Source organism: Cantharellus anzutake (assembly GCF_015039405.1).
Source record: "Cantharellus anzutake strain C23 chromosome Unknown EI90scaffold_20, whole genome shotgun sequence".
In the NCBI taxonomy this organism is placed as follows: Eukaryota; Fungi; Basidiomycota; class Agaricomycetes; order Cantharellales; family Hydnaceae; genus Cantharellus; species Cantharellus anzutake.
Window position 1 is genome coordinate 265824 of NW_024066970.1, and position 25246 is coordinate 291069.

Here is a 25246-nt window from a genome sequence, read left to right on the forward strand (position 1 = left end):
TCAGGCCCAACGACGTGAGTTCCCGTCCTCGTCTCATTTCGGAGATATCTGGACTTGCGTGATGGCAATGCTCCCCGGGGCAAACACGAGACTGTCCCCAAGTTCCAGACGCATCCTCATACCCATATCGTTCATTCCAGATCTAGACCTCTCACTTTATTGACCCGATAACCAGCAGCAGGATTGTTTTCAAATCAAACAATGCCATCTTTCAAGTCAAATGCCGTACTTCTCTCGGTCGACTGTTCGGAGCCTTCGGCTTCCTGGAATTGTGGTTCAGCTGCCAGAACTGGCTTGAGCATGATCTACCATGGGTCATGAGCTAGAGCGTGACTAAACCCAGTGACAAGCTCAATGCTGTCTCTGGGGCAGCAACTTCGCAGCGTTTCTGCTTATTTCACTACCAGATTCCATTTTTGCCTAACAAGCTGCGAACTACTTGAAGGGGTACTGTATGCGCAAGATTCTGAGATCACCCGTTGTTTGCACTGATCTCTATCACGTTTCCGCCCCTGTCTCCTCTCTCCAATATCTGTCTGACTCGTTACCCGTCCGGAAAAATGTGTGTGAGTCTGGCCACGCAGATCGTCGTTGGGGAAGATGGACCCTTGCTAGCCAGCGTTTGCTTATCTGTATGTGGGCACAGTGGAAGACTTGAACCAGAATGGCTTAACTTCATCACAACAGGATTACTCTGGGTCAATTATTCTGGATGTTCTGGTCCAACCCACGGAAGAAGTCATAGACTATCTTACAGAAGGCACAGGCTTTCTGCCTTCGCACTTTGTCCTTGGCGGTAAAAACACACATTCATGCATGTCCACGCCAGCTTCATGACGACCCGATTTTTTTAGACGATGTCTTGGAATTCCAGGATGTCCGTCAAAGGGTGCAGGATACCATTCATGGTCAAAATCTAGTCGGCTATGAGCTTTGGATGTCTCTGGAGGTATCGTCTTTCTACCTAGTACTCTTGTCTACGAAATTAAGCCATCTCCAGTCCCTCCAGCTAAGGCATCCCGCTAACAAGACTCGAGATGTTGCGACGTACCTACCTTTACTAGAGGGACTGATTCCAGGGTAAGAGAGATTCGAACGTCGTGTAGTTTCAAGCATCTGATGTTTACATTAGGGAGGACAATTTCAAGGAAATGGTACGACAATTTCTCGGCCGAGACATTCATGAGCGTATTGAGACTGCTGTACGTGATTTGGGGTTTTTATAAATTATTAACTGAGGCACTCGTTCCACAGACGGAGGATTCTTTCGCTGCTATGGCGCTGTTCAAGTTATGCGAAACCGATTGGGAGGCGTCGATTACAAATAACGTTTGGCCCTGCATTCTTCCTCCGCCAGAATACCTCCAATGGTACACTTAATAGGTCCGCTTGCATCCTTCGATGGTTTGAACCGAAACTGTCGTCTTGTCTTTCCAATTGAAGCACGTCAGAGTATGCTGTCCAACATCACAATTGCATCTGTTTGAAATTATGCGTCTAGAGTGTTCCACCAATGAATGCGTTTGCCAGCAGGTTCTAGATGCTGGGGAATGTTCTTTACACCCGCAACCCATCACATCCTTCCATCTAAATCGTACGTGCCAGATTCTGCTGATCCCAACATGGCACTTCGAGGATGTGCTGATTCAGTCTAAAAAGTCCTATCGGTGCTTTTCAGGACGTCGCTCCACTCGATCATGGTTTGATTCATCTCGGCCATCCTGTCACGGACATCCTTTTCAGCATCAGACCCAAGAAAGAGTCTTTTTGGCCATGGCCGAATATTACTTTCCGTAACGTCCCCTGCGTGGTCCTCGCTACTGGAAGTGGAACGCTCTCCCGTCATGATCCCTTCGCCTCCGACGACCGCCGTGACCACTTCAGCAAGCTTATCAGGATCACCTAACTGCGTGCCGGGCAGTTTTTTCATCCGCGATTCTAGATCGCGGCGGAATGCATCATAGTCTGAGATGCGAATGTGATTAGGGTGAGATGGCACTATCACGGGATTCCCGACTATTCCTTCGGTGTGGAACCCCCCTGGAATGAGAGTGAGGACGCGGATGTTAAATGGAGCAACTTCAGCTGCTAGCGTCTCTCCCAATACTAAACATTGCGTCGGGTTAGTAACGATGAGGACAAAGGATCGAGTTCAAAAGAATTACAGTTCACCGCAGCTTTTGAAGTCGAGTACGCGCCAATTCCCTATTGCGAATGAATATGAGTTGATCGGTAATACCTGAAATTCTACGGGACACGCTCACAGGTGCGATTCTCCAGCCTGATCGACTGCCCATGATAACAATGATGCCTGAGACCATGTTAGAGAGTGAGAATATCGTTGTAGGGCGCAGTCGAACAACACACCCTCTCTCCGTTGCCTCATACATGGCAAGAATGCCTTTGCGACCGCCAAAACGCCAAATACGTTAACTTTATACTGTTGTTCCAAGCCTTCTGGGCTGGGTTAACGCGTTGGGTTGGGTTGGGTTGTTTAGAGCGAATGACGAATATATAGGTATGACAAGAAGGGCTGCTTACCCTATCTCCTCCAGAGGTCCAAGTACTCCAGATCCCGCATTGTTCACAACTATGTCCACACGTTTGTAAACGGCCTCCGCATCCTCCGCTACTTTGTTAATGACATCCATCGGATCGGTTACGTCAAGCCTCATAACTGTCGCTCCTGCGGCCTTGAGGTCATCGAGATGCTCAACTCTACGTGCAGTGGCTATCACTTTGTCGCCAAGCGCAAGAGCTCTGTGGGCAATGCGTCTCCCAAAACCCGATGAGCAGCCCTATCAAGGGGGTGATTGGACGAAATTTTGCATTTAGAGATTGAGGCGCATCGTGATACACGGCAGGATCGGTGATCAGAATTCAGAACGGCAGCTTGGGTGGCCGTTCGTACCGTAATAAACCAAACTCGTGTTTTGTCCATGGATGAAGCTACAGCGGGAAGTTGCGGATTCAACGAAGCTGTTTACTTCCTAGTTATAACACGGGGGGCCACAATATCTCTAGCAGCCCAGAATCCTTTTCTGGCAATCGCAATATCCCTTCCTTAGAGAGAGGCTGGTCACCTGCCTAGCGATAGACGAATAGACGAATAAATTGGCCCACTCCACTACCCTGTAGCTAAGGTAAGACATACAAATCGACCTCGTTGGCCCGTAAAAGAGAGAAGGAAAGCAAAATGGGTAAACAAAATTGGTCACGTGTGACTATTTCCTCTGCTCACGGTGTTCTTGCATACACGGCAATAGAGTCGTTCAGGGTCCAGCCACGGGGATGCGGGGGTGGATGCCGCTTAGAAGACCTATCTTGCGGTGTTGCTGTCATTGGCTTAAGTTTTAGTAGGGCCTAGAGCGTTGCCTCCTTTCCCTGCGCACTAGTGGCCCAACTGCCGCATGGGTCGTGGGCAGGCAACAAAGGGAATATGATCGTCTATCAGCCGCTTATCTCAACCAAAGGCAGTGACTCTTAATCAAGGGGGGCGTTTTGACAGTTGAAGTCGGGTATTATTGGAAGGGACTATCTACTCGAATTTGAGTCGCCTTGCATGTGATGCTGGTTGCTGTGCCGTCGTGGGGGCTCCCCTTAATTCAAGCATGCGGCCTGTTGTCAACTTATCCCTTGATTATTGACTCAGCGGCCCACTGTGTGTAGGGAAATTGGACGATTGTGAACCGACCAGCATGTATGCAGTCACGACATAACGTTGCTCAGCCATACATGCCAAAACATTTTGGGGTTCGCCAAACCAACTTGACTGGACGCACAATGGGCGCGTGCTTCGGGAAGGGGTTAGTTGTTCACTGAACAAACACCCGAGGGGTTTCCTTGATGCAATGCCGAGATTACTAGGTGGTAATTGTATGACGCTTGTTTCCGTCAACGCACTGACCCCAAAAATTGGCTGTATTATGTTGTATCAATATCTCTGTAGCCCTCCCGGGGGCATGGTGAAGTGACTACAAACACATAGATCCAAAGTAGGCGGTTGGACGGCGTTCTGCGTATAAATAGAGGCTGCTGTGTCCTTGCGCCATCCGATTCCATTTTTCTTGCTAAAGTCTTAGCGGAGATACGTTCGGCTACTTAGATACCAGTCTCGATGGCGCTTATGTTTTGACACTGAAGTCAAGATTTGGTTCATCGAAATGAATTGCGTATGCATTGCACGTGGAGATGCTGAACAGCCACACCTACTGCCTCACGCCTTGATTCTTCCTAATATCTAGCGTTATACCAGCTGAGCCATACATAATGGTATAGTGTGTGCTTGTTCGCTTGCTTGCAGCATGGGCTTGATGGGTTTTCTGTAGTCCGCTCTGTTCAACTTCGAATCTCTCCTACTCGTAATTCTCCTCATGATTTGCACCTGCACATACGTGCGTGCTGTAATGCCAAGCTTGACGGATAGGAACAAGGAAGGGTACGAAGGCGATCTCTCACACGTGTCCAAGTTCCCGGGCTTAATCCATGTTTTACTGTTCAGGTTTTTGGGCGTTTTTTGGAAGTGCGCGAGGATAGGTGTGTTCGGGTTGTAGAAGTATGCTCGCACCTTCTTATCGCACCATTTTCAGGGGAGAGACTGTCACCATACGTTGCTATTGCATGTGTAGTCATGGCTGTCCACATGCTCATCAAATGATCGTCGCTTCGCGCCGTATTTCTTTTTTTTTGATTTTGATGGCATTCATTGAGACTACAGTCAGAACGTCCGTAGATTTTGGCATGCAGGAATCAACCGTCGCAATACACAGCAACCTACTAACACAGAATTTGTTGTAGACCAGCAAGTGGCTTTAGAGTCTTCGTCCCCATAGTTATTTCCAGTATGGTTGGCCACCTCTCGATTGCCAAATGTCTCTCATCCTGTCCCGCACTTCACCAGCATCTGGCCTTGTATTGGCTCTCGGCGCCCAGCATGCTTGCATCAGGAGCCAAAGTGGACACGAAGCGTTTGTCAAGCCCCTGTCCCAAGCCACTGGGGACTCCGGAAAATCAGGTCGAAGACCCTCACGGATGAGACGATGGAGGCGATACAAATGCGTATGACGCTGGAATGGGTCAGCATCCGTTATTATCTGAGTTGTAAAGTGCGTCAGCTTGATCTTCCCCGAACTGGGCACTGCTTACCTCCAGGATGGTACATGCGAATGAGTAGATATCTGCGCCTGGTTCCTTAAGCTCGCCTTCCAACACTTCGGGAGCGGACCATCTCATAGGAGGTGGCCGGCTGCCTGTCTGGACCTCAGCTGCGATTGATGCCAAGGCGAAATCTGTGATGCGAGCTTTGTGGTCTGTATCGATGAGGATGTTGCTCTACAAAAAGGACGTAAACCATTATCCATTGCGCGAAACTCTGCGACTGACGGCTTTGAGCCCTCCGTGGATGATCCCCTGAGAATGAAGATAAACCAATCCCTCGGCAACATCAAGACTACAGCGAACATCAAGACCAAAGTCACCCTGCTCGACAACTCGGACACATACCACTTTAGTAGTGAGATCACGCCACACATCAGAGCGGGTAAACGAAATCACACTTGAATCACTCACTATTTTTACACAATCGGCATCTTGTCCTGTTCCATTCTTCTTTCGTTCTCTATGTTTGCGAGCGTAGAGCCTGGCGTTTCCCTTCGGCATCCATTCGCTAATCATAAAAGGAAACTCGTTTTTAGGCCCACTGCAGCCTAAGAAAGTGACGATATTAGGATGATTGAGTTTTTGCCATATTTTGCTCTCTCTGTTGATGCGCTATTAACGGGTTGTTAGGTTTGGGCCGAAGTAGGACAAGGCAGGTTCATTACCCGGTAGACCCTATTACGTGAGTGTAAGTCCCACAAACGGAGTTATGGAGGCCCACTCACTGCGCAACCATATCGCTGTCCATTATGTTGACTTTTTTAATCGCAACTGCATCTCCAGCTCTGACTCCTTTGTAGATAGTCGCATGGTCGCCCCTGTGCACCTCCACAGGAACAGTCAGTTCCGATGGGTCGATTCCCGTGGGGGGATGTTCCCCTTTGTATTCTTCAAGCGCCCGAATCAATCTTCCACGAGCCTCCTTAATGTCAGGATCGGCTTCAGGGTCTGACTCAGACAGCTGAGTGCTGGATGAGTTTTGCTGTTCAATATGACGTGGAGGTGAATTTTCTAGAGAATGAGTTGATCGACAACTTGAGGACACACCAATCTGAATTGCTGCACCAAGTCAGCAAGCTCTCGGACGGTTTCGCCCAAGTTCTCGAACTGGACTTCTTGCTGAGCATGCACAGTCGCCATCTTATTAATGGTCCGTGTTGTGTTGTTGAGGAACTCCCGGTATTGATACTTGTCGGCTTGTTGCGCCTCTGCAAGTTCCCGTCGCCAGAGATCTACACGTTCTACAACGGTGGTTTGAGCATCAGAGACTTTGACGGTTGCCGCAAGGCCCTGCATTTGAAGAGCCGTCTGCAGTGAAGTAAAGTGTGGCGAGTTTTTGGCAGCTCAGATATATTAGACGACCTTCAACCCGAAACATAATCACCTGGAAAGCCCTCCACATTTCTCCAATATGTCTGTGGTGTTCAATGATGGACTTCAGCATTGTGTCCTTCTTGAGCAAACGGTCCCAAAGGTCCATCCGCGTCCAGTCTCTCATTTGGCTCTTGATACTTTCCAGCTGGCTGGTGGGAAATGCTGTCTTAGGCTTCCATGTGTCAGAGATCAAAGGAGTGTACATGCCTCCGGAAATTTAGGGTATAAGTTTTAACGCTGTAGACGTAGGAACGGTTTACTGATCAGTCATCGACGTTCGCAAACAGGTCCATGCCGTTGTCATGGGTTTCAAGCGTTACTCACACTGTGTACATTGGATCGTGCGGCTTCAGACCGCTCATTTCCGCATCGTTGAAAATCTTAACGAGTTCCGTCTGGCAACTTTGGCATTGCAACGCTAATTTGATCGCAGATTGCTTGTTCGCTTTGATATCCTAAAGCACGAGTTTTGTAATCAGAATTCTGCCACTGCATTGTCGGGCCGGATAACGCCTGGGCTCCATTTGTGTCTGCTCCCACGAAGATACAACGATGGAGCAGCATTGGGGTGTGATGCGAACCTCTGTCAGTTCCCAGATAGTCTTGACCGCTTCAAAGAGCGATGCACCCGCCATCCCAAGCGTAAATTCAGCGGCCATGGTGATATCACAAGGAGATGGGTGCTGGATTAACAATCGGAAGGGATGGGGGATTTAAGAGAACGCTCTTAGGGTTTGTTCGGCTGCCTCTTGAAATAGATGATATTGGGCTGATCCTCCGCGCCTACCCTCATGGCTATGCTGATTCAATTGGGTGGAACAAAAGCCCATTGCTGGCGCGCCTTCCTCAGAGCGTTGATAAGGGGCACAAGGCGCCAATGTGGCAATATGCAGCACCAAGTGTGTAGTAAGATGAACAAAAAATAATAAATTGGATGTTGGATCATATGTGACAGTGCGATAGGAGGCAATGAGTGTCAGACACGCGATAATGGAGCTTCAAAGCGCACGGCGGAACACCCGGGCGATGAATGGTAGCCACGACACGAAATCGGCATATAGCTCTAGCGCTCCCGCTTCCAGTTGCACTTGTATCCAGTTAAAGTAGCGCCCTCGATTGGGCTGCATGCATTGAGGGAGGAAATGGTCGAACATGGGAGTATTATGAATGACGGCGTTCACGGAACGCGGAGACTCACGTGGTCACGCTGTGCGCATTGACTTGGGCGGTCGAAACACACCCAACTTTCCATACCTTCATATCCTTCAATTTTTCGACCCTCGAGCACTGTGGTCCGGCACATGCCGGTAGGCACCTCACGCATTGAAGCATTTTCCTTTCCCTTACAATTGGCCAGCGTCAATTTTAAACCGATCCGTAAACATTAAGGATTGAATGATGGGAGTGGGAAAAGCACAGGACGAGGAAACTCCTCGATGAGTTGGCAAGTCTGTTGTGGGACACCTTATCCGTTGCGTGGAAGCTATCTACACAATTATCCTCGTTGTTGCGGAACTACCAGTTTTCATCTGACTCCTTTTGATCCATTGAGTGGAATTCGGCATTTTCGGTCAATGGTCGATGGCTGTCGTTTGTTTCCTGTTTTGGACCGAGCTCTCTCTGTCCGTGCGTCTCGGTTTATTCCTGTGTTTGATTTTAGGCAGGTCACCAACTTCTGTTGCTGGGATTCTCGATCTCTTGTTTTTATACCCTTGGCGTAGCATTTTCCGGTGCGAATGTAATTCCGAATCGCAAGCTCCAATCGGCGCTCATCAAATTAGGTGCCTCGTGTCAGCTATCTTGTTCGGCTGCGCGCTACCCATGTTGTACGAGCGCAGCATCGGGACACCCAAGGCGTGTAGGCTATTGGGGGAAGCTACCTAACTAGCCCATTTCTACCCGGCGGTATTGCGTCGAATCCTTGATCCCCTCATCTTCCGGGTTTGTTGCTCTTGGTCGACAACCCTCAGCTCGAGTGCATGGCTGCTTGCTGGCCCTGCCGCTTATTTCCTTTTGGAATGCCGTGGTGCCCTGTAATGTTTGGGCTGCTGCTTGAAACTGATAGAAACCTATTCAGGGTCTTCGAAGTGTGTGAGTCATGGGCGTTCACTCGCTCACCAAACGATCATCATTTCGCACTGCGTTTTAGGCTTTGATCGTCGTCATAACTTTTGGCACACCGGAACCGGCTGTCACGATCGCAACAATTTACTGGCGCACAGGTGATGACGATGATTAGTCTCTCTTCGGCTACCCCGTCGTTACACCGCAGCGTACATGAGGGGATTGACTTTCACGAAGGGCTTTCCAAGCCCCTGTCCCAAGCCCTCGCGGATGAGACGCTGGAGACGGTACAGATGATCATGATCCTGGAATGGGTCAGCATCCGTTATTACCCGAGTTATGAATTTACTCTTCGTCATGTTGGGATCCGTGGGATAGAGCCGCAGTACATTTGCTCATAGCGTTTCTGGAGTTCACTTCCTCGGCTTGCAGCTTGTGCATAAATGTTTCTCCGGGCGCGCTGTGGGATCAACCCTGAGATTGGAAGGCATCACACAGGTGGAACCTGGACGCTACATATCACACCTCCGGGACGGTGCATGCGAATGAATAAATATCTGAGCCTGATTCCTTGAGCTCCCTGTCAACACCACTTCGAGCGCAGACCATCTCGTCGAAGGTGGCCGGCTGCATGTCTGCGATTGATGCCAAAGCGAATTCCGTGATACGAACCTTGAGGTTTGCATCAATGAGGATATTGCTCTACCAAAAGTGTAAGCTGTTTATGCCATTGCTAAATTATATCTGACTGACAGCTTTTAGCTCTCCGTGGCTGACACCCCGAGTGTGGAGATAAACCAATCCCAAGACTATGGCGACATCAGGACCAGAGTCACTTGTGCTCGAAGGTGAGACCACAGATTAGATGCGGACAAGCGAGGTCACGCATGAATTACGCACTGTTTTTACACAATCAGCATCTTGCCCTGTTCCATTTTCCATTGTTTTTAAGAAAGTGACGATATTGGGGCGATTAAGGTTTTGCTCTCTCTGTTGATGCGCTATCAAAGGTCCGTTAGGTCTGAGCTTAAATGGAGGAAAGCGTATGCATATTACTCGGTAGATCCTAAGTGGGATGGGGGGACCAGACGGAGTTATGAAGGTCGACTCACTCTATCATTTTTTGACGGCAACTTCGTTTCCTACACTAACTGCTTTGCAGATGGTTGCATGAGCCCCCTTGTGCACTTCGACAGTTCCGTCGGGTCCACCTTCATAGGGGGTATTCGCCTTTACATTCTTCAAGCGTCCGAATTAATGAGCCTCAATGTCAGGATCTTCTCTAGGTTCGGATCCAGATAGCCGTGTGTTGGATAGGTTTCGCTGCTTGAGAAAACGCGCCATTGTGGAGAAGTGAATCTCCGGAGAATGAGTTGTGGAACTGAATTGTTGCACTGACCCGGCACTTGCTCTGCGCTCTGTCGGTGTCATTGGAGCACTCGAACTGGACTCCTTGATGAGCATGCACAGTCACCATGGTTGGTGTTATATTATTGAGCGACTCCCGTACTCTACCTTGTCCGTTTGTTGGGCTTTTACAAACACCTGTTTCAGATCCCCCCGAGCTTTGGTGTTTATGGCAAGATCCCGCACCTGAAGCACCGTCTCCAACAAAGCGAAGGGGGTCCCGGAGTTTAAACAATCTAGAACATACCACATTGCATTCGAGTCGAACATAATTACCTAGAATTGCCTCCACGATATTCAGCGACTGACTTTGCCATCGCGTTTCTCTTGAGCAAACGTCCATTTGACCCAACTCCTCGTGTGATTCGATACATTCCAGGTGCCTGGTGATGGTATGCGGGGAACGCTGTCTTAGTCTTCTGCGTGTCTGAGGTTCAATGAATAGGCCTGCCTCTGAAAATTCTGGAAATATTTTCTGATCAGTCATGTACTATCGACGGTAGGTCCGCGGGTCAGAAATTTGAGGGGGTTACTCACATTATGTACATCGGATGATGGGGCTAGAGACCATTCTCTTCGCATCGTCGAATATCTTGATAAGTACTCCCCGGTGACTGTTGTGCTAGTCTGGTCGCAGATTGTTTGTTCTCTTTGATACTCTAGGGCACAAGCCTTTGGTCAGAACTCGGCTACCCCTTTATCAAATCGAATGGTGCCCAGGCTTCGTCCACCCCACGAGGACACAACGATGGAGTAGAATAAGGGACGATGTGAACCTCTGTCAGTACCCAGATAGCGAGGACGGCCTCATGGATCATGCGCCTGTCACTCCCACGACAAATCCAGTGGCATCACAGAGTGATGGGCGCTGATTTAGCAACTTACCAATTAGAAGCACTGGAATCACGCTGTTGCCTTCAAAAATAGACCTAGCAGATGGTGTTGCACTGGCCTCTCGCACCTGTTCCCCCAGGCAATGTTGATTTAATTGGAAGCAACAAAGGACAATGATGTAATTAACCAGGGTAAACGACGCATCAATGCGCGGCAAATGTACGGCCTGTGCGGCAAACAATGATTAATTGGATCCCAGATCCTAAATATGAGACTGTGTGACAGGAGACAATGAGGTATGTCAAACACAAAGAGGAAGTCACCTTCCCTTCAATTGCGTAAATGCAGAAATCACATGAGTGCAGAAGTATGCGATGAACGGCAACCGTAACACGAAAATGGCCTTCAGCACTCCCATTTCTCGACCTTGTACTTGTATCCCGTAAAAGTGGCGCCACTCGCTGGGGCTGTATTGACGCAAATGATGAGACATGGCAGCTTGAGTGACACAACACAGGGACTCACGTGGTGATACGGTTTGCAACTTGGCGATCGAAACGCCTGCGGGGATAATGAACAATCCAGAACGTGCACTCGCGGCGACGCAAGCGTCCTCCTTCCCATTACAGTCGCCGATGTCCCTGGACGGATTAAACCGCGCTGTCATTCCAATGAGTTTCCCAGCAGCTTTGATTTCGAATTGATCTGCGTCTGGGCCGATATCGACGACAGTCAGCAGGACTGGGGTATATTGCCTGGTCCATCTCAAAGAGTTGGGGTCAACGCCACGAGCGTTGGAGTAATAGAAATCATCCTGCGTCCAATCCTTGATCTATTTACAAGAAAGGTCATGTTCAGAAATGATGGAGGTGGGGAATAGTAGAAGGACAAATTGGAACTCACCACTTGAGTAGCTCTGCAAGTATGAAGTATCTCGGGGGAACCGCTACCTGCACCATCCTGGACGCGAATGTAAACGGTTTGGACGGGCGGGCATGGGGGACATTCCGATGGGTCGCAAGGCGGGAGCTTGGCTGTAGTTGTAACTGGCGTGGTTGTGGTTGTGACTGGTGTGGTTGTGACTGGCGTAGTTGTGACTGTGATTGGTGTGGTTGTGACTGGCGTAGTTGTGACTGTGATCGGTGTGGTTGTGACTGGCATGGTTGTATTTGTGGCCGGCGTGGTTGTGATTGGCGTTGTAGTTGTGACTGGCGTGGTTGTGACTGGCGTGGTTGTAGTGACTGGCACTGGATCCCAGGGTACCAATGGTTCCGGTGGTCCCTGTGGGGGTGGGAGCGGCTTATCGACGCATATAGCAACATGAGGAGGTTGAACTGCGGGTGGCGGCTTGGTGCCTCCTGGTGGAACGTACAGCAAGAAAGGATTGAAAGACGTCACTTCACAAATCTTGCGCCTTTCGTATTGAACAGTCCAGTAACCGCCATTTCGATCCACGCAAGGAACAAAGAAGGGAGTAGGCCGAACGGTTCTCCACTGAACTGTATTGATAAACCAAAGTCATTGGAGTGCCTGCGCACGAAGGGGGGTCCTAATAAGCAGGGGACATACCATAAGTCGCTCCTGGACGGACAGTAGAACTCGTGATTGGTGTTGCCCCAGGAAAAGCAGTTGGGGCATTGAAAGGCTAAATGTATCTATCGGGTGAGTACTGATGTTGTGTAAAGACTCTGAAAAACCGTACTTTAGTCGAGTGGTAACTATCGATGTAGGTGACACCAGTTACAGTGCGCGTATATAAAGCAGCACCAGTGCGACAGGGATCATACTCCGGGTGTTGTTCGGGATGAACCAGAGGCACTTGGAATGCCTCTTGAGTCTGACAGAACGCCACCCCCACGAGGGCGGCAAGGAGGAGAGTACTCATGTCTGAGGAGCTCTCGATGGAGAAAAACCCCTCTTATATGTGGAAAAAGCTAACCAGCTACATCTTGACAGCGGGACTGAAACTGCGTACCATGCAGCTGAAGGCTGCTGCTGGGGCATGGGTTGAGTGATCGACCACCTCGCGCTATCAGCCACTAAGCTAGAATGAGGGGCTGAATTCTGGGTCATTAGATCCTTTGTGCCCCGGGAAATCTGTGGGCACTGGACATCAGCGAAAGAGGGCCAAGCATTCCATGCGCCAGGTGCGGGATTGTACACAGGAACAACTGCGTGGGAACTTGGCAACAATGATGTGCTTACATAATTGCCCCGAATATGAATTACCTTGCGGCTGCGAGTCTCGAGCCTCGAGACTCGCTGCCAGAAACTGCCTTTGGCTGCCTGCTCACATTTCACGCCTCACTTGTGGCTGGGTCGCTTCTAGGTGCCAACCTTTGCCCCTCGAAAAACGTTTAAATGTTATCCTTCAGGTTTGTGCGAACTCCACAACGATCGATCATTCAGCGCTGCGGCATCTCCTGCGTGAGGCCTTTGCCAGAAACTCCTTAGAACTTCAACAATGCAGTTGTGCACCCTGAGCTCCACGCAACTTTGATGCGCGCGCATACAAGTTCTTCGCGGGCCACACCAAGTAATCGGCTCATGTGCAGCTCGCAGCTATTCCCGCGAGCTTTTAGAAAGCAGTCATTGGGAACGTGTACTGCCCTTTCCATGAGGACTCAGGTGCGTGCACGCGGGGGATGACCTGAATTGGATAAGTCTTAACCTGAGAAGATGTCCATTACCCCACCCGACTCCAACAGTGGGACATTCCAGCCACTCTTCAGAACCCTCCTCTAACACGCCCGTGGTGCCATGCAATGCTCAAGCCGCCGCTTCAAATAGGTCGACCGACAGATATAATGTTCAGGATTTTGGGTATTTTTGGGAAGCCTGCGAGGATACATGGATTTGGGTTGTAGAGCAGTGTGCTTTGCGCCTTCTGATCTCCCACCTTCCGGGGGAGAAGCTGTCGTCGTACGTGGCGATTGTGGGCAAGTCATGGACGTTCTCTTGCTCATTAAACGCTCGTCGCTTAGCACTGTGTTTTGAATTTTGACGCCATTCATCATCAGAGTGTTGTACGGGAACCAATCACCACAATCACAAAGACTTAACGCACAACTTCTTGCAGACCAGCAGGCGGCTTGCGTGCTCTTCATTCAAGTATTTTCGTCCGGTATGGCTGCCCACCTCTTGATATCCAGATGTCCGCCATTCTGTTCCGCACTTCTCCAGCCTCTGGTCTTGCCTTCACTCTTGGCGCCCAGCACGCTTGCATTAGAATCCAAAGTGGGCTCAAGTGATTTTGCAAGCCCCTATCCCGTGACGCTGGGGATTCCGGGAAATCAGGTCGGAGACCCTCACGGACGAGGCGATGGAGACGGTACAGATGTGTATGATGATGAAACGGGTCAGCATCCGTTATTATCTGGTGTAGAGTGTGTAAACCTATTCTTCGCCTTGCAGATATCACTAATCATACCTCCAGGATGGTGCATGCGAATGAATAGATATCTGCGCCCGGTTCCCCGAGTTCGCCTTCCAACACCTCGGGTGCGGACCATCTCATAGAAGGCGGTCTGCTACCTGTCTGAAGTTGGGCTGCGATTGATGCCAAGGCGAAATCTGTGATACGAGCTTTGTGGTCTGCATCAATGAGGATGTTACTCTACCAAAGGGGTAAGTCGTTTATATCATTATCTGAAATTTCGTGACTAACGGCTTTTAGCCCCCCGTGGGTAACACCTTGAGAGTGGAGATAAACCAATCCCTCAGCAACATCAAGGCTGTGGCGGACATCAGGAATAGAGTCACTTCCGCCCGAGAACTCGGGAACAGGACATACCACTTTAGAAGTGAGATCACACATCAGATGTAGATGAATGAGGCCTATGCATAAATCACGCACTATTTTTACACAATCAGCATCTTGTCCTGTTCCATTTTCCATCCATTCCCGGTGTTTACGAGCGTATAACCTAGCGTTTCCGTTCGGCATCCACTCACTAATCATGAAGGGAAGGTCGTTTTTAGGTCCACTACAGCCCAAGAAAGTGACGACATTAGGGTGATTGAGTTTTTGCCATATTTTACTCTCTCTGTTGATGCGCTATGAACGGTCCCATTAGATCTGGGCTGAAATGGGATAAGGCGAATTCATATTACTTTGTAGATCCTGAATGGGGGGTTATTGTGAGTATACGTCTTACAGAGTTTTGAAGGTGGACTCACTGCTCAACCATGTCACTGCCCATCATGTTGACTTTTTTGATGGCAAGTTCATTTCCCGCTCTGACTGCTTTGCAAATGGTTGCATGGGTGCCTTTGTACACATCGACAGGAACAGTTAGTTCCGATGGGTCTATTCCCGTAGGGGGGTGTTCGCCTTTGTATTCCTCAAGTGCGCGAATCAATCTTGCACGAGCCTCTTTAATATCAGGATCAGATTCAGGATCAGATTCAGATTCAGATAGCTGAGCGTTGGACGAGTTTTGCTGCTTGAGTGCAGAAGTGAATTTTCCGGAGACGTGTTGTTTGGCAATCTAGGACGCACCAATTTGAGTTGCTGTACTAAGTCGGCACGCGCTCTGTCGGTGTCGTTGAGGTGCTCGAACGGGACTTCTGGCCGAGGATGCACGGTCGCCACGGTTAATGTTGCGTTGTTGAGTGACTCCCGGTACTCTTCCTTGTCGGCTTTTTGGGCCCTTACAAATTCCTGTCTCAAGAGATTTAAATAGCCATGAACCTCGATGGTTGCGGCAAGACCCTGCATCTGAAGTGCCGTCTGCAATGAAGCGAAAAGGGTGGGGGCGAGGTTTCAACAATCCAGAACCGCCACAATACATTCGAGATTACATACCTGGAACGTCTTCCACAATTCTTCGATATTTCTGTGATGCTCAGCGATGGATTTTGCCATTACGTTCCTCTTGAGCAAACGGTCCCAATAGTCCATTTGAGCCCAATTCTTCATGTGCCTCTCGACCCTTTTAAGGTAGCTGGTGACGATGTGCGGGGAACTCTGCCTTAGTCTTCTGCGTGTCTTGGGTTCAATGAATATGAATATGCCCACCTTTCAAAATTCTGGGTATATACTTCGACACTGTAGACGAGAACATTTATTATCAGTTATCGACGATCGATAGCAGGTCCATGGGATGGGGATTCAAGGGCTCACTCACGTCGTGTACGTTTGATGATGGGGCTTGAGACCGTTCCTCTCCGCGTCGTAAAATATCCTGACAAGTTCTGTCTGGCAATTTTCGCACTGTATTGCCAATCTGATCGCAGACTCTTTATTCGCTTTGATATCCTAGAGTACAAAGTCAACGATCAGAGCTCCGCCATTCGAACGAATGGTGCCTGGGCTTCGCCCATATCCATTCTCATGAAGATACGACGAGATGCTAACATCTGTAAGTGCCCATATGGCGCGGACGGATTCGAGGAGCGATGCACCGGCCGTTCCGAGAGCGAATTCAGTGGCCATGATATATCATGAGACAGGAGCTGGTTTAACAATCGGAAGGGATGAGGGGGGGGGGGGTTCAAACAAACCCTCGTAGAGATCACGCCGTTGCCTTTAGAAATAGATGATATTCATGTTGCACTGGTCTTTGGCGCTTATTCCTAGGGCAATGCTAATTCAATTGGAAGCGACGAAGGCCGGTTGCGCAATTAACTCCATGCACCGGAATGGTAATGGCCTCGCGCCTTTCTTAGGCGCCGAGGCTGGACACAATGCATAAAACACGCGGCAAACGCACCGCAGCAAGTGTTCAGCAAGATAAGCAAACAAGGGTTGGTTGGATCCTAGACCTCAAATATGTGACAGTCTGACAGGAGACAATGAGGCACGCCAGGTGTAAGAGAGGACTTCGGGAATGAAGCCACCTTCTCAAGTGCGTATATGCATATCAGTACAAGGAACGGCAGCCGCACGGTAGAATACAGCCTTAGCATTCCCAATAGAAAGGTTGCTTCACACACTGTGGGAAGTCCCCCCATCAGATTGTACGGGTTGTACCATCACCTAATCGAAAATGCCGGGAGTCCCTATCAGCTTTTTGGAAATGCTCAGTCGTGTGTAGTACCGGGGCTACCTAGCATCTGGATTCTGACTTACATATTGATACCAAAAGACAATTTCGCACATTAACTTATATCCTGGGATTTAGCGCTCCGGATCCAAACCTGAGGGCGCGCGCATTCAGTCGTCCCGATCGGGAAGGGGGTGTCGCTTTTTGCATCCGTCCGTGTCCTTCCGTCGTTTACCTATTACTCATCACGTGATCGCAGTAAGAAGGCCATAGAAACCCCCCTGTTATATAGGCCTCTTAGATAGGCAAACCGCGTTCCAGTGCATGCACCGGTGCACCAGTGCACCAGTATTACTATATAGCACCTATATCTGGTCACGCAAAGGCCCGAAGGGCCCTGAGAAGCTCTGGGGTATCATATCCCAAAAATGTCAAGAATGCCCTGTGATGCGAACATCGCTGCATGTGCCTTTGGCATCGCCTCTGATGTCGTCGCCGCGTCAACGTCATCGTCAACATCTTTTCACCAATTTCCCTTGTTCCTCACTCCTTTATCCTTGTAACTCGATTTTTCTTTCTCACTATTACGATATTATCATGTATTTTTGTTGCTTATTCAGCATCGCCTCCGATGTTGTCGCGCCACCAACGTCGTCATCAATGTCTTTTCACCGATTTCCCTTGTTCCTCACTCCTTTATCTTGTATGTAACTACTATTATGATCATGTATTTTTGTTGCTTATGACTAGTATCTGCCACCGAGTCTTGGTGCATATAAAATGATCAGTGAAGTGAGACAAAATTACGTCGAATCTAGGTCAGAAATGTTTAACGTATTTGCAAGCCGATCAATAAGATTGTGATAGTCTTCAGTTTCCTCATCCACATCTATATTCTCGGTCTCGGAAACCTTGTCTGCTGCCTCACTGTCAATGGCCTTCAATAGCTCATTGGCATAATTTGAACCGTCTCTATTTGCGGCGTTGGTGGGTGATGTTGGTGGCGGATTGGTGATAGGGGACAGGAGAGACGATGCTAGTTATAAAATTAGAACCATTATGAGCTCCTAGATAGATACTTACTGTTGGTTGTATGTGCTGAAGCGCCAGAGGGTGGTTCACTGCCTACCACATGAATGTGATAATGTGAGCGTGCCTCAAGCTGAAGCAGTTTTGCGCATAGGTGGGAGTTGGTGTTGAGGCGATATTGAAACATGAGAGATATATATTCTGCCAATGCGGGTTGGTGGGTCGAGTGTCCTCAATAATCTTCTGCAAGTGCGCCTCTTCATCCCTCACAAAACTCCCCAACCGATTTGCTTCAATGACTACGGTTTCAATCTCCTCACGGGCACGTTGTAACTTGCACCAGGCTCGTGTTGCATTACGAAATAGCGGTTTTGCCCATGGCTTTTCACGTATGTCCTCACGACCACATAATGTCACAATATCGGATATGAAGTTGAGGTCCGTAACTTCCTTCCAGGTGAGTTTCGTCCTTGGTGGGCTCATAGATGCTGCCAAAGCATTGTACTTATTGATTGTCGATTGTAACGTTTTTCCACGCTTCGACACTAAGGACAAAATCTGTTGACGGGCCTTGTAATCTGTGGAAATGGCAGCACAGTGAGCAGGGCAGTAAGGGGAGTAGAATGTAATACCTGTCCTAGGCAACCCCACTTTCTCAACTTCAAATTGACGTGAGATGGCATGGTGTTCGAGTTCATCCAGTAGTTGGTGGTAGTCCCGTTGTTGACGCAAGGTGATTGCTTCAAGATGCTGGGGAGAGTCAGTCGTCCAAGGAAGAGAAAGGGACCAAGTGTCCAGTGCTGCCTCCAAGGCCATCACAGTGGCGCGGGCATTCTCGATGGCCTTGTTTGCCTCTTGGAGGTGCCAGGTAGTATGCTGTGCAGAAGAGGTTGTCGGTGCAGCAAGCCGGCTGATCCAGTGGGAAACTGTTCCTCTGTGGAAAGTGGTGGGCTTTGAGCCTTCCTATTAAGTTTGAAGCTACTTACTCTGCACGCTCGAGGCATTCAATAGCCTCCAAGTACTCTATCTTTCTCCTCTCACTTTCGGGTTCCGATCGGAGGGATGCTATGTACTGTCTCTCCTCCTGTAGCCACCTTGGACAATCACTGTCAGGATCGAAGGTGGGGCACAGCCGTCGCATGGTCTCAAGTACTTCAGCACTCTCCTTAATTATCCTCCAAGCCGACGTGTGGTTGTTCAATAAGAAGTCTCCTGTCACACAAGTGTGGTGAGTGTCAGCTCTTGGAATGTTCGGATGTACCTAGGCGCTCATACTTCGTCTCATCCCACTTGGTAAAGTGTATGTGAATTCGAAGGTGGCGACTGTATGGTGATGCGTGTCGGGTGGCAGAGGCAAGTGCATTGCTTTCCGAATAGACACTTCATTACCTTCACCATCTTCAATCCCAGCGCCTTTCTGCAAGCCGATAAGAAACTCAAGCTGGCAAGACCTGTTGTGGGCAGCACCATGGAATGAACCGGTGCAGGATTTGAAATTTGCCTTGTGCAATGTTGCTGATGGGGGATTTTGAAAGTGTTTGAGAGAACGAGCAGCCAACATCATATGCAAATAAAATATTCTTGCCAAAGGTTTGTATCAGCTTGTCCGCAGCAGCGATTGGATACATTGCACTGGGGTGAGCATTAAGACATGTCAAACATCGCGTTAATTACTTACAGCTCCCCACTTTCGATCATGTCAACAAGGAACTGAACAATCCCGTGACGACAGACAACTGAAAATATACCAGTTTCGTCCATGATTTGCATTGCCCCTGCCTTCGTCTTCGATGCGATTGGCTGGGCATTCTTCCATCCCAGGCAGCCATCAGCTATAAATATGGATGAGGGCACTGACTATGAGCACAAATTGGTAAATGGAAATAGTTTTACAAATAGCTAGTTCTTGCCTCTTTGTCACGCCGAGTCTCTTTCCGGATATTGGAAAACCGGTTGACCTCTGCCCGAGGGAGATAGTAGTCGCTGTTGAAGTGCCGCAAGTCCCCCTCAAAGTGGTGGCGCATTCGTGAGAGTGAGGTGTTCCCATCACCTGTCACAATAAACTGGATTGAGCGTCCTGGGTCATCGCCATCCTGTGACCGACAAATCTATCATCAAATTACCATATTTACGAATGAGATTACTTCCCTGGTTGTGACATGCTGGGCAAGAGGTCTTCAGATGGTGATCAGCTTCGTCATAGCCCACGGTTTGTTTTACAAGGCTGTCCAAATGAGAGAGAATGCGATAAAAGATATCAAATATGAGGGAGACCTGGGTCCTTGAATAAGGCTTATACACAGCCTGGGTAGAGTGTTGTTTGGAAAGGTCACTGGAAAATAGAAACAGATGACCACGGCTCACCTTGTGCATGTTGGCCAGAAGGCGGGAAAAGTGCTGAAAAGTAAAAGCTGGGGCCACACGGAAAAGAGAGTGGAGAAGCTCAAGTGACTGTAAGGATATCGCAAGTTGAGGCTCCATTGGTGTTGGGCAAAGATATCCTGCACGTATAAGCGCGCATGCAGGAAAGACTTCACCTGGACGCATAGGAATATATTCAATTGCATCCCCATCTACAAGCGATGATCAAGCATGGGTATATGGAAGGTTCTTAGTGCAACTCACCAAATATGTCAAGGCAGTGAATATGAATATACCCAATGTCATCTCCAGGAGCGGGATAATGAGCCGGTGTTGAGCGTGGATTCTCTGTCTTGAAATGGAGATAGAAGTTCGCAAGAACAGGGAGCTGTTCTGTCCATGAAGTGTACAGTTTTGTCATCCGGTCGCCCCAAGTCGAGCCTTTTGTGCGCCTGGGGACATTATTATGCATAGAATAGTTTGAACGAGAGTGGTACTTACTTTCTGGGCAGCAACAAATTGACTACACTCACTAGCTGCTCATAACTAAGGCCTTCATCCTGAAAGAGCGGGAATTGAGCCATGGCGGGTCATCAACCCAATCAGCCGATTCGCTAGGAACAAAGGGATTCTCTTGGATCTCCCTGAGGCCATCACGGAGTTCTTCGGTAGCATCTACAAACAATTTTGATGTGAGACGGCTCAGTGTTTACAAATTTATTACATACCTTCAAGTATTTGTTCTTGGGCTGCCTGCATTTCAATTTGTACTCTCCTTCTGGCAACTATGCCATACCTTTGTAGTTTTAAAGAGTTGGTCCCTAAGTTAGTAAAGATTACGTTCCACCTGCTAGATTTTTTCCCCATCTTAGAAATACGATCAGTAATAGTCCAAGAGGTAGTGAGCGAGGTATTAAAAAGACCGAGGCTACCATGTGTCATGAAAAAGTCAATAGGCGCCAAGAAAGAGGCTGGCACTGAAATTGCAGATTTGAGGTGAGTAACTCACTGCAATGTTGGTTTGAAGCCTGGAGTAGGACTGAAGGTGGAAGCGAAGTCAACGTGCCAAAAAATATGGCTTGGAGGGTGGGGGATTCAGGGGATTGGTGGGATCTGGCGACAAGGATTGATATCAGGTGCATTGCGGTGGCAATGCGGCGTGAACAAACTGTATATACTGTATTCACTTGTTCGAAGAACCGAACCATCTCCCTCACTGGTTCTGCCTAATCCTTCAATCCTCCTGAATACACCATGTCTAACGGCAAACACCCAAGTTAGTTAATGAGCAATTTCAGGCCAACCCATCACTCACCTTTCTTCCTCAGACCTGTCATGGAATACAGCTTGCGAACTGGCTCAAACTGTGTTTGAGTCATACATCCAGGTTAACCGCGAAAGATACAGGCTTTCCAACCACCACATGTCCTATTTCCAATGGAACGTTAGTAAACGATTTGCACGATCATTTCTGATCCTCTATCACCACCAAGGCAAGTGAAGCAACCTGCTGACGAATGCACATTGTTTTCATGTTTCACCTAGGTTGGGAGCTGAACGAGGGTCAACTTGACTTGGAAACGGCATTGAGAGACATACCAGAGCGTGCCTTTACTACTGAGATGGGATGGATGATAGAAATGCGCCTCGTTTTTCCTCTATTGCAAATGAAGCAAAATCTTCGTGAAATCAGTGAATTAGTGAGTAAAGCTCGTGGAATTGCATTCAAGCAGGACAGGCTTACCTTCTGGAAACAGTCGGACATCCGGGATCGCCTTGGGCAGCCATCAGTCATGATGGTCGACTATGAGGGACACATGTCACCCGTCCTTGTAACTGCTACAGAAGGGATTCAACAAGACGAGAACTGGAAGTCATTACGCGAGGCGATACTTGAACAATGTAGAGAAGCTCACCCTAAACGTGTCCCTGAGAGTGCCATTCCGGCTGCCAGCCTCCCACTGGCCACCACCAACAGTTGCACGGAAATCATGGATGCGGGCTCGGATGGATCAGACTCCACTGCAGAAGCAGTGTCTGGCCCAGCTATCGAGATGACCAAGGGGAAAAGCTGCATGAGAGAGGCGGGTGGTAAGGAGCCTCAGCTGGGGGCAGGAATTGGAGGGACTCATTTGGAATGGACGATGCTGGACCCATTGAGGGTCATCATGGATCAAACTTCTGTGCATACGAACACGGCAGATAACAAGGCGCTTGATGGTCTGCAAAAAAGGGCCACAATGCCAATGAGTGCGTTCCACCCAGCAAAAGCCACCACCACGATGTCCACCGACTCACCTGGTACCACTTCCTCAGCCTTATCACCCAGTTCAAACACGTCTCCAACTGACAGCAATGGCCATCATGCTGATCCCACAGTTCCAGCCACATCTTCGCACCAAGCCGCACTGACTCAAATGAACTTGAGTCTCTTGGAGGAACTGAGCTCCTCCGAGCGAAACCTGGACGAGCTTTCAGGCCTACCGACAACAAGTGGAACGGCAATGTCAATGTCATCATATGCTGGATTGTCCACATACCTTACACCGACTGACATTCAGGATATTATTCGGTTTGCAGACGCATGCGACTTCAATGAGGACCTTTTTCACAGCGTGTTGAAGTCGCACTTCCACTGCAGTGAAGAGGATAGCCACCTACTTGTTGGTTTAGCTGCAGCAGGGCGACGCAACACCTAATGGATGGGTGGATGCCAGGTCCGCCACTCCTATTAAATACAAAAGACCGTGAATATGTATTTAACAAAAAATAATTTTCTAAATGGGTCACTGAAAATGGAAAAATAGACAACTATTTACCTCTGTTTGGGCAGCATTCCGCAGGTCCTACTCAAACTTCAACGCTGAAAATGGCGTCTCAACCACAAAGCATGGTCTCTGGACCGCCGCTAAAGAGAAAAGAAAAGGAACTAGTTCGAGAAGTGTTCAACAAACGAGTTCTCGAACTGAAACATACCTTCAATGCTCAAGTAGACAATATTGCCTTGGAGTTTTCTGGGAACGGAGCTTGCTATTCACGTAGTCAGATTCACAGCCAGATCATCTATAACCTTGCCGCACCTACAAAAACACGTAAGCCCATGCTACTTAATGCCTGGGCACATGCCAAGGCTCAGGCAGATCATAAGAGAGGTATGTGGCATTGTCAGCGAAACAAATTACAAACAAAAACTAACTAGAACCACTCACAAGCATAGAACTCCCGGATATTCCATATTCACAAGAGTACCTTGAAATCCTTGATGATATCAATGAGAACAGAATCACGTACGAAGACATCGAGAGCCAAATGACATCAACAGAGGAACATTATGCAAGGATCCTTCTAGAGGGTGTGTCCGTCAAAAGGGAAAACCGAATGGTGAAACAGAAAGTCCCCTCACCTGAGTTGTCCATGGGCCGCATGACATTCCACGCTAGAAGTCAGCTAATCCAAGTTGTAAGTGAGAGGCATAAACATTACTATCAAAACTGACAAACTGTAGGCAGAGAGAATTCATGAAGCGTGTGGTGTCGAGGTGTTGATCATGATGACAAAGGGAAATAATGAGGACATTTTCGCGCCTGTTTTGTGGGGAACACCCAAAGCAATGGACTTTTGGTGTGGTGTGCTCAAGATAGATATGATGGAGAACATACGTCTTATGGAGGGATATTGCATCAACACTCTGAAGGGTAAGTCTCGCATGAGGAAAGTACCCCAGCTGTTCATGGGGGGGGTCTTGAAGGCGTCGTCACAAAGTATCAGGCTCGAGTGGGAGCATTGCGCTGTGAGGTAGCAGAGTATGCGAGAACAGGGCTTCGTAAGTGGCAACGTCCCGATGAAAACTCAGAATCACGGCTGACGAAAGCAGGTGGAATTACTGGAAAGCCCCGCCTGTCAATGGAGTGGGTACCAAAGAACTACCTGAAACTTATGATTAGTCATGGGGTCGCAATCGATATGGAGCACTATCCAGGTGGGATATTGCGGAGCCAAAAACTGCGAATCTTCAGCACCTGCAAGAGGTTGTCGAGGGATGGAAAACAAATCGAATTAAGTGGGTGAGACTTGGTGAAGAAGAGCACAAGGACCGGCGAAAGCAGTTAGCTGAGCTGTCAACGAGCACCCCAGACAAGAATCAGTCTCCTTCAACTGGTAGTAGCAATACACCACACACCTTGTAAGCCGTCCATCATTCACCGTGCAATTGCCCAACCCGCCAGACAACCATCTCCCTTATTTTGTTATCAACGCACACCTTTTACTCACCATCTGCAACCTGATATGGTTAGAGAGGCTTTGTCACCAGCATCCAGGTCTGTCACTCGCACGGAACGCTTGAGGGTACTTAATCCTGACCTGACGCTTGTTGCAGTGCTCCAACTTGCACAGGGAATACCGCATCATCGAACGACGCCACCCAAGCGTCGATCAATCCAGAGGGTGAAGCCACTGCGCAAACCGGTGCGATTCGTAACAATGGTCAGTAAGTAATATAGCCTGGTTGTCAGTTTGGCCTGGTTGACGAGGTTGTGCTGTATGGGAAGAAAGCGAACGATGCCCCAGGACCTGAACCCACGGAAAATGCCCCGAACCGCCTCCACATCAGATTAGGGTGAGGGAGGTAAGGCAGATGCACTCGAACAGTGGACATGAGAGAGGGTTTCATTGTGGTGGGATGTTGAGTCGGAGCGGATGGGGCAAACGCCATCATGTTCAACCGAATAAGGCAACTTACCCACTGAACCGAACACAGAACCAACATGGCTCCATGTTTCATTGTTTCTTGAACCTCCATTAACACTCCCTACGACGTCGTTTATCAATCGCTAATATTGACGCTGGCAGACACATTGATCAGGTGCCTTGTCCTACCAATTCCCGTATTTACATTTGTTGCAAAACAAATACATGATAACATCTTTAATAGTAGTTACATACAAGATAAAGGAGTGAGGAACAAGGGAAATCGGTGAAAAGACGTTGATGACGACGTTGGTGGCGGCAATGACATCGGAGGCAATGCTGAA

General features: G+C 48.8%; 13 protein-coding genes across 13 annotated transcripts; 5 read left to right on the forward strand and 8 right to left on the reverse strand.

Moving 5' to 3' along the window:
• Positions 1–687: 687 nt before the first annotated feature.
• Positions 688–1380, forward strand: EI90DRAFT_2918400 (uncharacterized protein; the record flags this gene model as incomplete). Its single annotated transcript, XM_039054652.1, has 5 exons — positions 688–786; positions 830–939; positions 991–1080; positions 1133–1202; positions 1255–1380. Coding segments are annotated over 5 exons (495 nt in total), but the record flags the coding sequence as incomplete, so codon positions are not given.
• EI90DRAFT_2995224 (NAD(P)-binding protein) lies at positions 1258–3191 on the reverse strand. The gene is made up of 7 exons (XM_039056188.1): positions 3155–3191; positions 2912–3087; positions 2542–2798; positions 2368–2462; positions 2265–2311; positions 2166–2205; positions 1258–2106 (listed from the first exon to the last, which is right to left on the reverse strand). The coding sequence occupies exons 2-7, from the start codon at positions 2939–2941 to the stop codon at positions 1652–1654; spliced, it is 924 nt and encodes a 307-aa protein (XP_038916717.1). The 5' UTR covers positions 2942–3087; positions 3155–3191; the 3' UTR covers positions 1258–1651.
• Positions 3192–4328: 1137 nt separating this feature from the next.
• Positions 4329–4657, forward strand: EI90DRAFT_2918846 (uncharacterized protein; the record flags this gene model as incomplete). The annotated part of the gene is made up of 3 exons (XM_039054667.1): positions 4329–4438; positions 4502–4536; positions 4590–4657. Coding segments are annotated over 3 exons (213 nt in total), but the record flags the coding sequence as incomplete, so codon positions are not given.
• A 157-nt stretch (positions 4658–4814) lies between these two features.
• EI90DRAFT_843548 (kinase-like domain-containing protein) lies at positions 4815–5775 on the reverse strand. Its single transcript, XM_039068142.1, has 3 exons — positions 5383–5775; positions 5146–5331; positions 4815–5093 (listed from the first exon to the last, which is right to left on the reverse strand). The coding sequence occupies exons 1-3, from the start codon at positions 5671–5673 to the stop codon at positions 4833–4835; spliced, it is 738 nt and encodes a 245-aa protein (XP_038916719.1). The 5' UTR covers positions 5674–5775; the 3' UTR covers positions 4815–4832.
• Positions 5776–5922: 147 nt separating this feature from the next.
• Positions 5923–7024, reverse strand: EI90DRAFT_844280 (uncharacterized protein). The gene is made up of 4 exons (XM_039068145.1): positions 6856–7024; positions 6739–6768; positions 6542–6680; positions 5923–6465 (listed from the first exon to the last, which is right to left on the reverse strand). The coding sequence occupies exons 1-4, from the start codon at positions 6891–6893 to the stop codon at positions 6169–6171; spliced, it is 504 nt and encodes a 167-aa protein (XP_038916720.1). The 5' UTR covers positions 6894–7024; the 3' UTR covers positions 5923–6168.
• A 949-nt stretch (positions 7025–7973) lies between these two features.
• Positions 7974–8912, forward strand: EI90DRAFT_3054852 (uncharacterized protein). Its single transcript, XM_039060117.1, has 3 exons — positions 7974–8589; positions 8650–8742; positions 8809–8912. The coding sequence occupies exon 1, from the start codon at positions 8113–8115 to the stop codon at positions 8413–8415; it is 303 nt and encodes a 100-aa protein (XP_038916721.1). The 5' UTR covers positions 7974–8112; the 3' UTR covers positions 8416–8589; positions 8650–8742; positions 8809–8912.
• Positions 8416–9537, reverse strand: EI90DRAFT_3015891 (uncharacterized protein; the record flags this gene model as incomplete). The annotated part of the gene is made up of 4 exons (XM_039056932.1): positions 8416–8589; positions 8823–8900; positions 9121–9297; positions 9496–9537. The coding sequence occupies 4 exons, from the start codon at positions 9535–9537 to the stop codon at positions 8416–8418; spliced, it is 471 nt and encodes a 156-aa protein (XP_038916722.1).
• A 21-nt stretch (positions 9538–9558) lies between these two features.
• On the reverse strand, positions 9559–10699 carry EI90DRAFT_844003 (uncharacterized protein). Its single transcript, XM_039068144.1, has 8 exons — positions 10540–10699; positions 10454–10492; positions 10312–10385; positions 10189–10238; positions 10111–10127; positions 9995–10047; positions 9708–9918; positions 9559–9596 (listed from the first exon to the last, which is right to left on the reverse strand). Exons 1-7 carry the CDS (start codon positions 10582–10584, stop codon positions 9837–9839), a joined length of 360 nt encoding a protein of 119 aa, XP_038916723.1. The 5' UTR covers positions 10585–10699; the 3' UTR covers positions 9559–9596; positions 9708–9836.
• A 542-nt stretch (positions 10700–11241) lies between these two features.
• On the reverse strand, positions 11242–12721 carry EI90DRAFT_3015892 (uncharacterized protein; the record flags this gene model as incomplete). Its single annotated transcript, XM_039056933.1, has 5 exons — positions 11242–11303; positions 11362–11668; positions 11740–12335; positions 12406–12481; positions 12539–12721. The coding sequence occupies 5 exons, from the start codon at positions 12719–12721 to the stop codon at positions 11242–11244; spliced, it is 1224 nt and encodes a 407-aa protein (XP_038916724.1).
• Positions 12722–13629: 908 nt separating this feature from the next.
• On the reverse strand, positions 13630–15947 carry EI90DRAFT_843631 (kinase-like domain-containing protein). The gene is made up of 6 exons (XM_039068143.1): positions 15338–15947; positions 15016–15278; positions 14950–14959; positions 14504–14893; positions 14267–14452; positions 13630–14212 (listed from the first exon to the last, which is right to left on the reverse strand). The coding sequence occupies exons 1-6, from the start codon at positions 15554–15556 to the stop codon at positions 13940–13942; spliced, it is 1341 nt and encodes a 446-aa protein (XP_038916725.1). The 5' UTR covers positions 15557–15947; the 3' UTR covers positions 13630–13939.
• A 1679-nt stretch (positions 15948–17626) lies between these two features.
• Positions 17627–20972, reverse strand: EI90DRAFT_3122714 (uncharacterized protein; the record flags this gene model as incomplete). Its single annotated transcript, XM_039063537.1, has 13 exons — positions 17627–17859; positions 17907–17948; positions 18038–18786; positions 18839–19064; positions 19128–19432; positions 19531–19709; positions 19811–19902; positions 19976–20156; positions 20217–20425; positions 20478–20665; positions 20715–20773; positions 20812–20888; positions 20942–20972. The coding sequence occupies 13 exons, from the start codon at positions 20970–20972 to the stop codon at positions 17627–17629; spliced, it is 2571 nt and encodes an 856-aa protein (XP_038916726.1).
• Positions 20973–21467: 495 nt separating this feature from the next.
• Positions 21468–22912, forward strand: EI90DRAFT_3122715 (uncharacterized protein; the record flags this gene model as incomplete). Its single annotated transcript, XM_039063538.1, has 3 exons — positions 21468–21489; positions 21542–21661; positions 21759–22912. The coding sequence occupies 3 exons, from the start codon at positions 21468–21470 to the stop codon at positions 22910–22912; spliced, it is 1296 nt and encodes a 431-aa protein (XP_038916727.1).
• A 170-nt stretch (positions 22913–23082) lies between these two features.
• Positions 23083–24835, forward strand: EI90DRAFT_3015896 (uncharacterized protein; the record flags this gene model as incomplete). Its single annotated transcript, XM_039056934.1, has 7 exons — positions 23083–23365; positions 23413–23672; positions 23719–23908; positions 23938–24125; positions 24158–24396; positions 24533–24698; positions 24728–24835. The coding sequence occupies 7 exons, from the start codon at positions 23083–23085 to the stop codon at positions 24833–24835; spliced, it is 1434 nt and encodes a 477-aa protein (XP_038916728.1).
• Positions 24836–25246: the final 411 nt, after the last annotated feature.

What these genes read in the sequence shown, in the direction of transcription:
- EI90DRAFT_2995224 (XM_039056188.1), bottom strand. Translation starts at nt 2,941, where the DNA reads ATGGACAAAACACGAGTTTGGTTTATTACG. An exon ending in GGACCTCTGGAGGAGATAGG is followed by an intron (nt 2,463 to 2,541) that starts GTAAGCAGCCCT and finishes GCGTTAACCCAG; the next exon opens with CCCAGAAGGCTTGGAACAAC. An exon ending in TATGAGGCAACGGAGAGAGG is followed by an intron (nt 2,312 to 2,367) that starts GTGTGTTGTTCG and finishes ACATGGTCTCAG; the next exon opens with GCATCATTGTTATCATGGGC.
- EI90DRAFT_843548 (XM_039068142.1), bottom strand. Translation starts at nt 5,673, where the DNA reads ATGATTAGCGAATGGATGCCGAAGGGAAACGCCAGGCTCTACGCTCGC. An exon ending in TCCACGGAGGGCTCAAAGCC is followed by an intron (nt 5,332 to 5,382) that starts GTCAGTCGCAGA and finishes TCCTTTTTGTAG; the next exon opens with AGCAACATCCTCATCGATAC. An exon ending in TCGCATGTACCATCCTGGAG is followed by an intron (nt 5,094 to 5,145) that starts GTAAGCAGTGCC and finishes TTTACAACTCAG; the next exon opens with ATAATAACGGATGCTGACCC.
- EI90DRAFT_844280 (XM_039068145.1), bottom strand. Translation starts at nt 6,893, where the DNA reads ATGAGCGGTCTGAAGCCGCACGATCCAATGTACACAGT. An exon ending in TATACCCTAAATTTCCGGAG is followed by an intron (nt 6,681 to 6,738) that starts GCATGTACACTC and finishes ATTTCCCACCAG; the next exon opens with CCAGCTGGAAAGTATCAAGA. An exon ending in AAATGTGGAGGGCTTTCCAG is followed by an intron (nt 6,466 to 6,541) that starts GTGATTATGTTT and finishes ACTTCACTGCAG; the next exon opens with ACGGCTCTTCAAATGCAGGG.
- EI90DRAFT_3054852 (XM_039060117.1), top strand. Translation starts at nt 8,113, where the DNA reads ATGGCTGTCGTTTGTTTCCTGTTTTGGACCGAGCTCTCTCTGTCCGTG.
- EI90DRAFT_844003 (XM_039068144.1), bottom strand. Translation starts at nt 10,584, where the DNA reads ATGCGAAGAGAATGGTCTCTAGCCCCATCATCCGATGTACATAAT. An exon ending in CATCATCCGATGTACATAAT is followed by an intron (nt 10,493 to 10,539) that starts GTGAGTAACCCC and finishes TACCGTCGATAG; the next exon opens with TACATGACTGATCAGAAAAT. An exon ending in AAGAGAAACGCGATGGCAAA is followed by an intron (nt 10,239 to 10,311) that starts GTCAGTCGCTGA and finishes GGTATGTTCTAG; the next exon opens with ATTGTTTAAACTCCGGGACC.
- EI90DRAFT_843631 (XM_039068143.1), bottom strand. Translation starts at nt 15,556, where the DNA reads ATGCAGGGTCTTGCCGCAACCATCGAGGTTCATGGCTATTTAAATCTC. An exon ending in CCCACGGGGGGCTAAAAGCC is followed by an intron (nt 14,453 to 14,503) that starts GTTAGTCACGAA and finishes CCCCTTTGGTAG; the next exon opens with AGTAACATCCTCATTGATGC. An exon ending in TCGCATGCACCATCCTGGAG is followed by an intron (nt 14,213 to 14,266) that starts GTATGATTAGTG and finishes ACTCTACACCAG; the next exon opens with ATAATAACGGATGCTGACCC.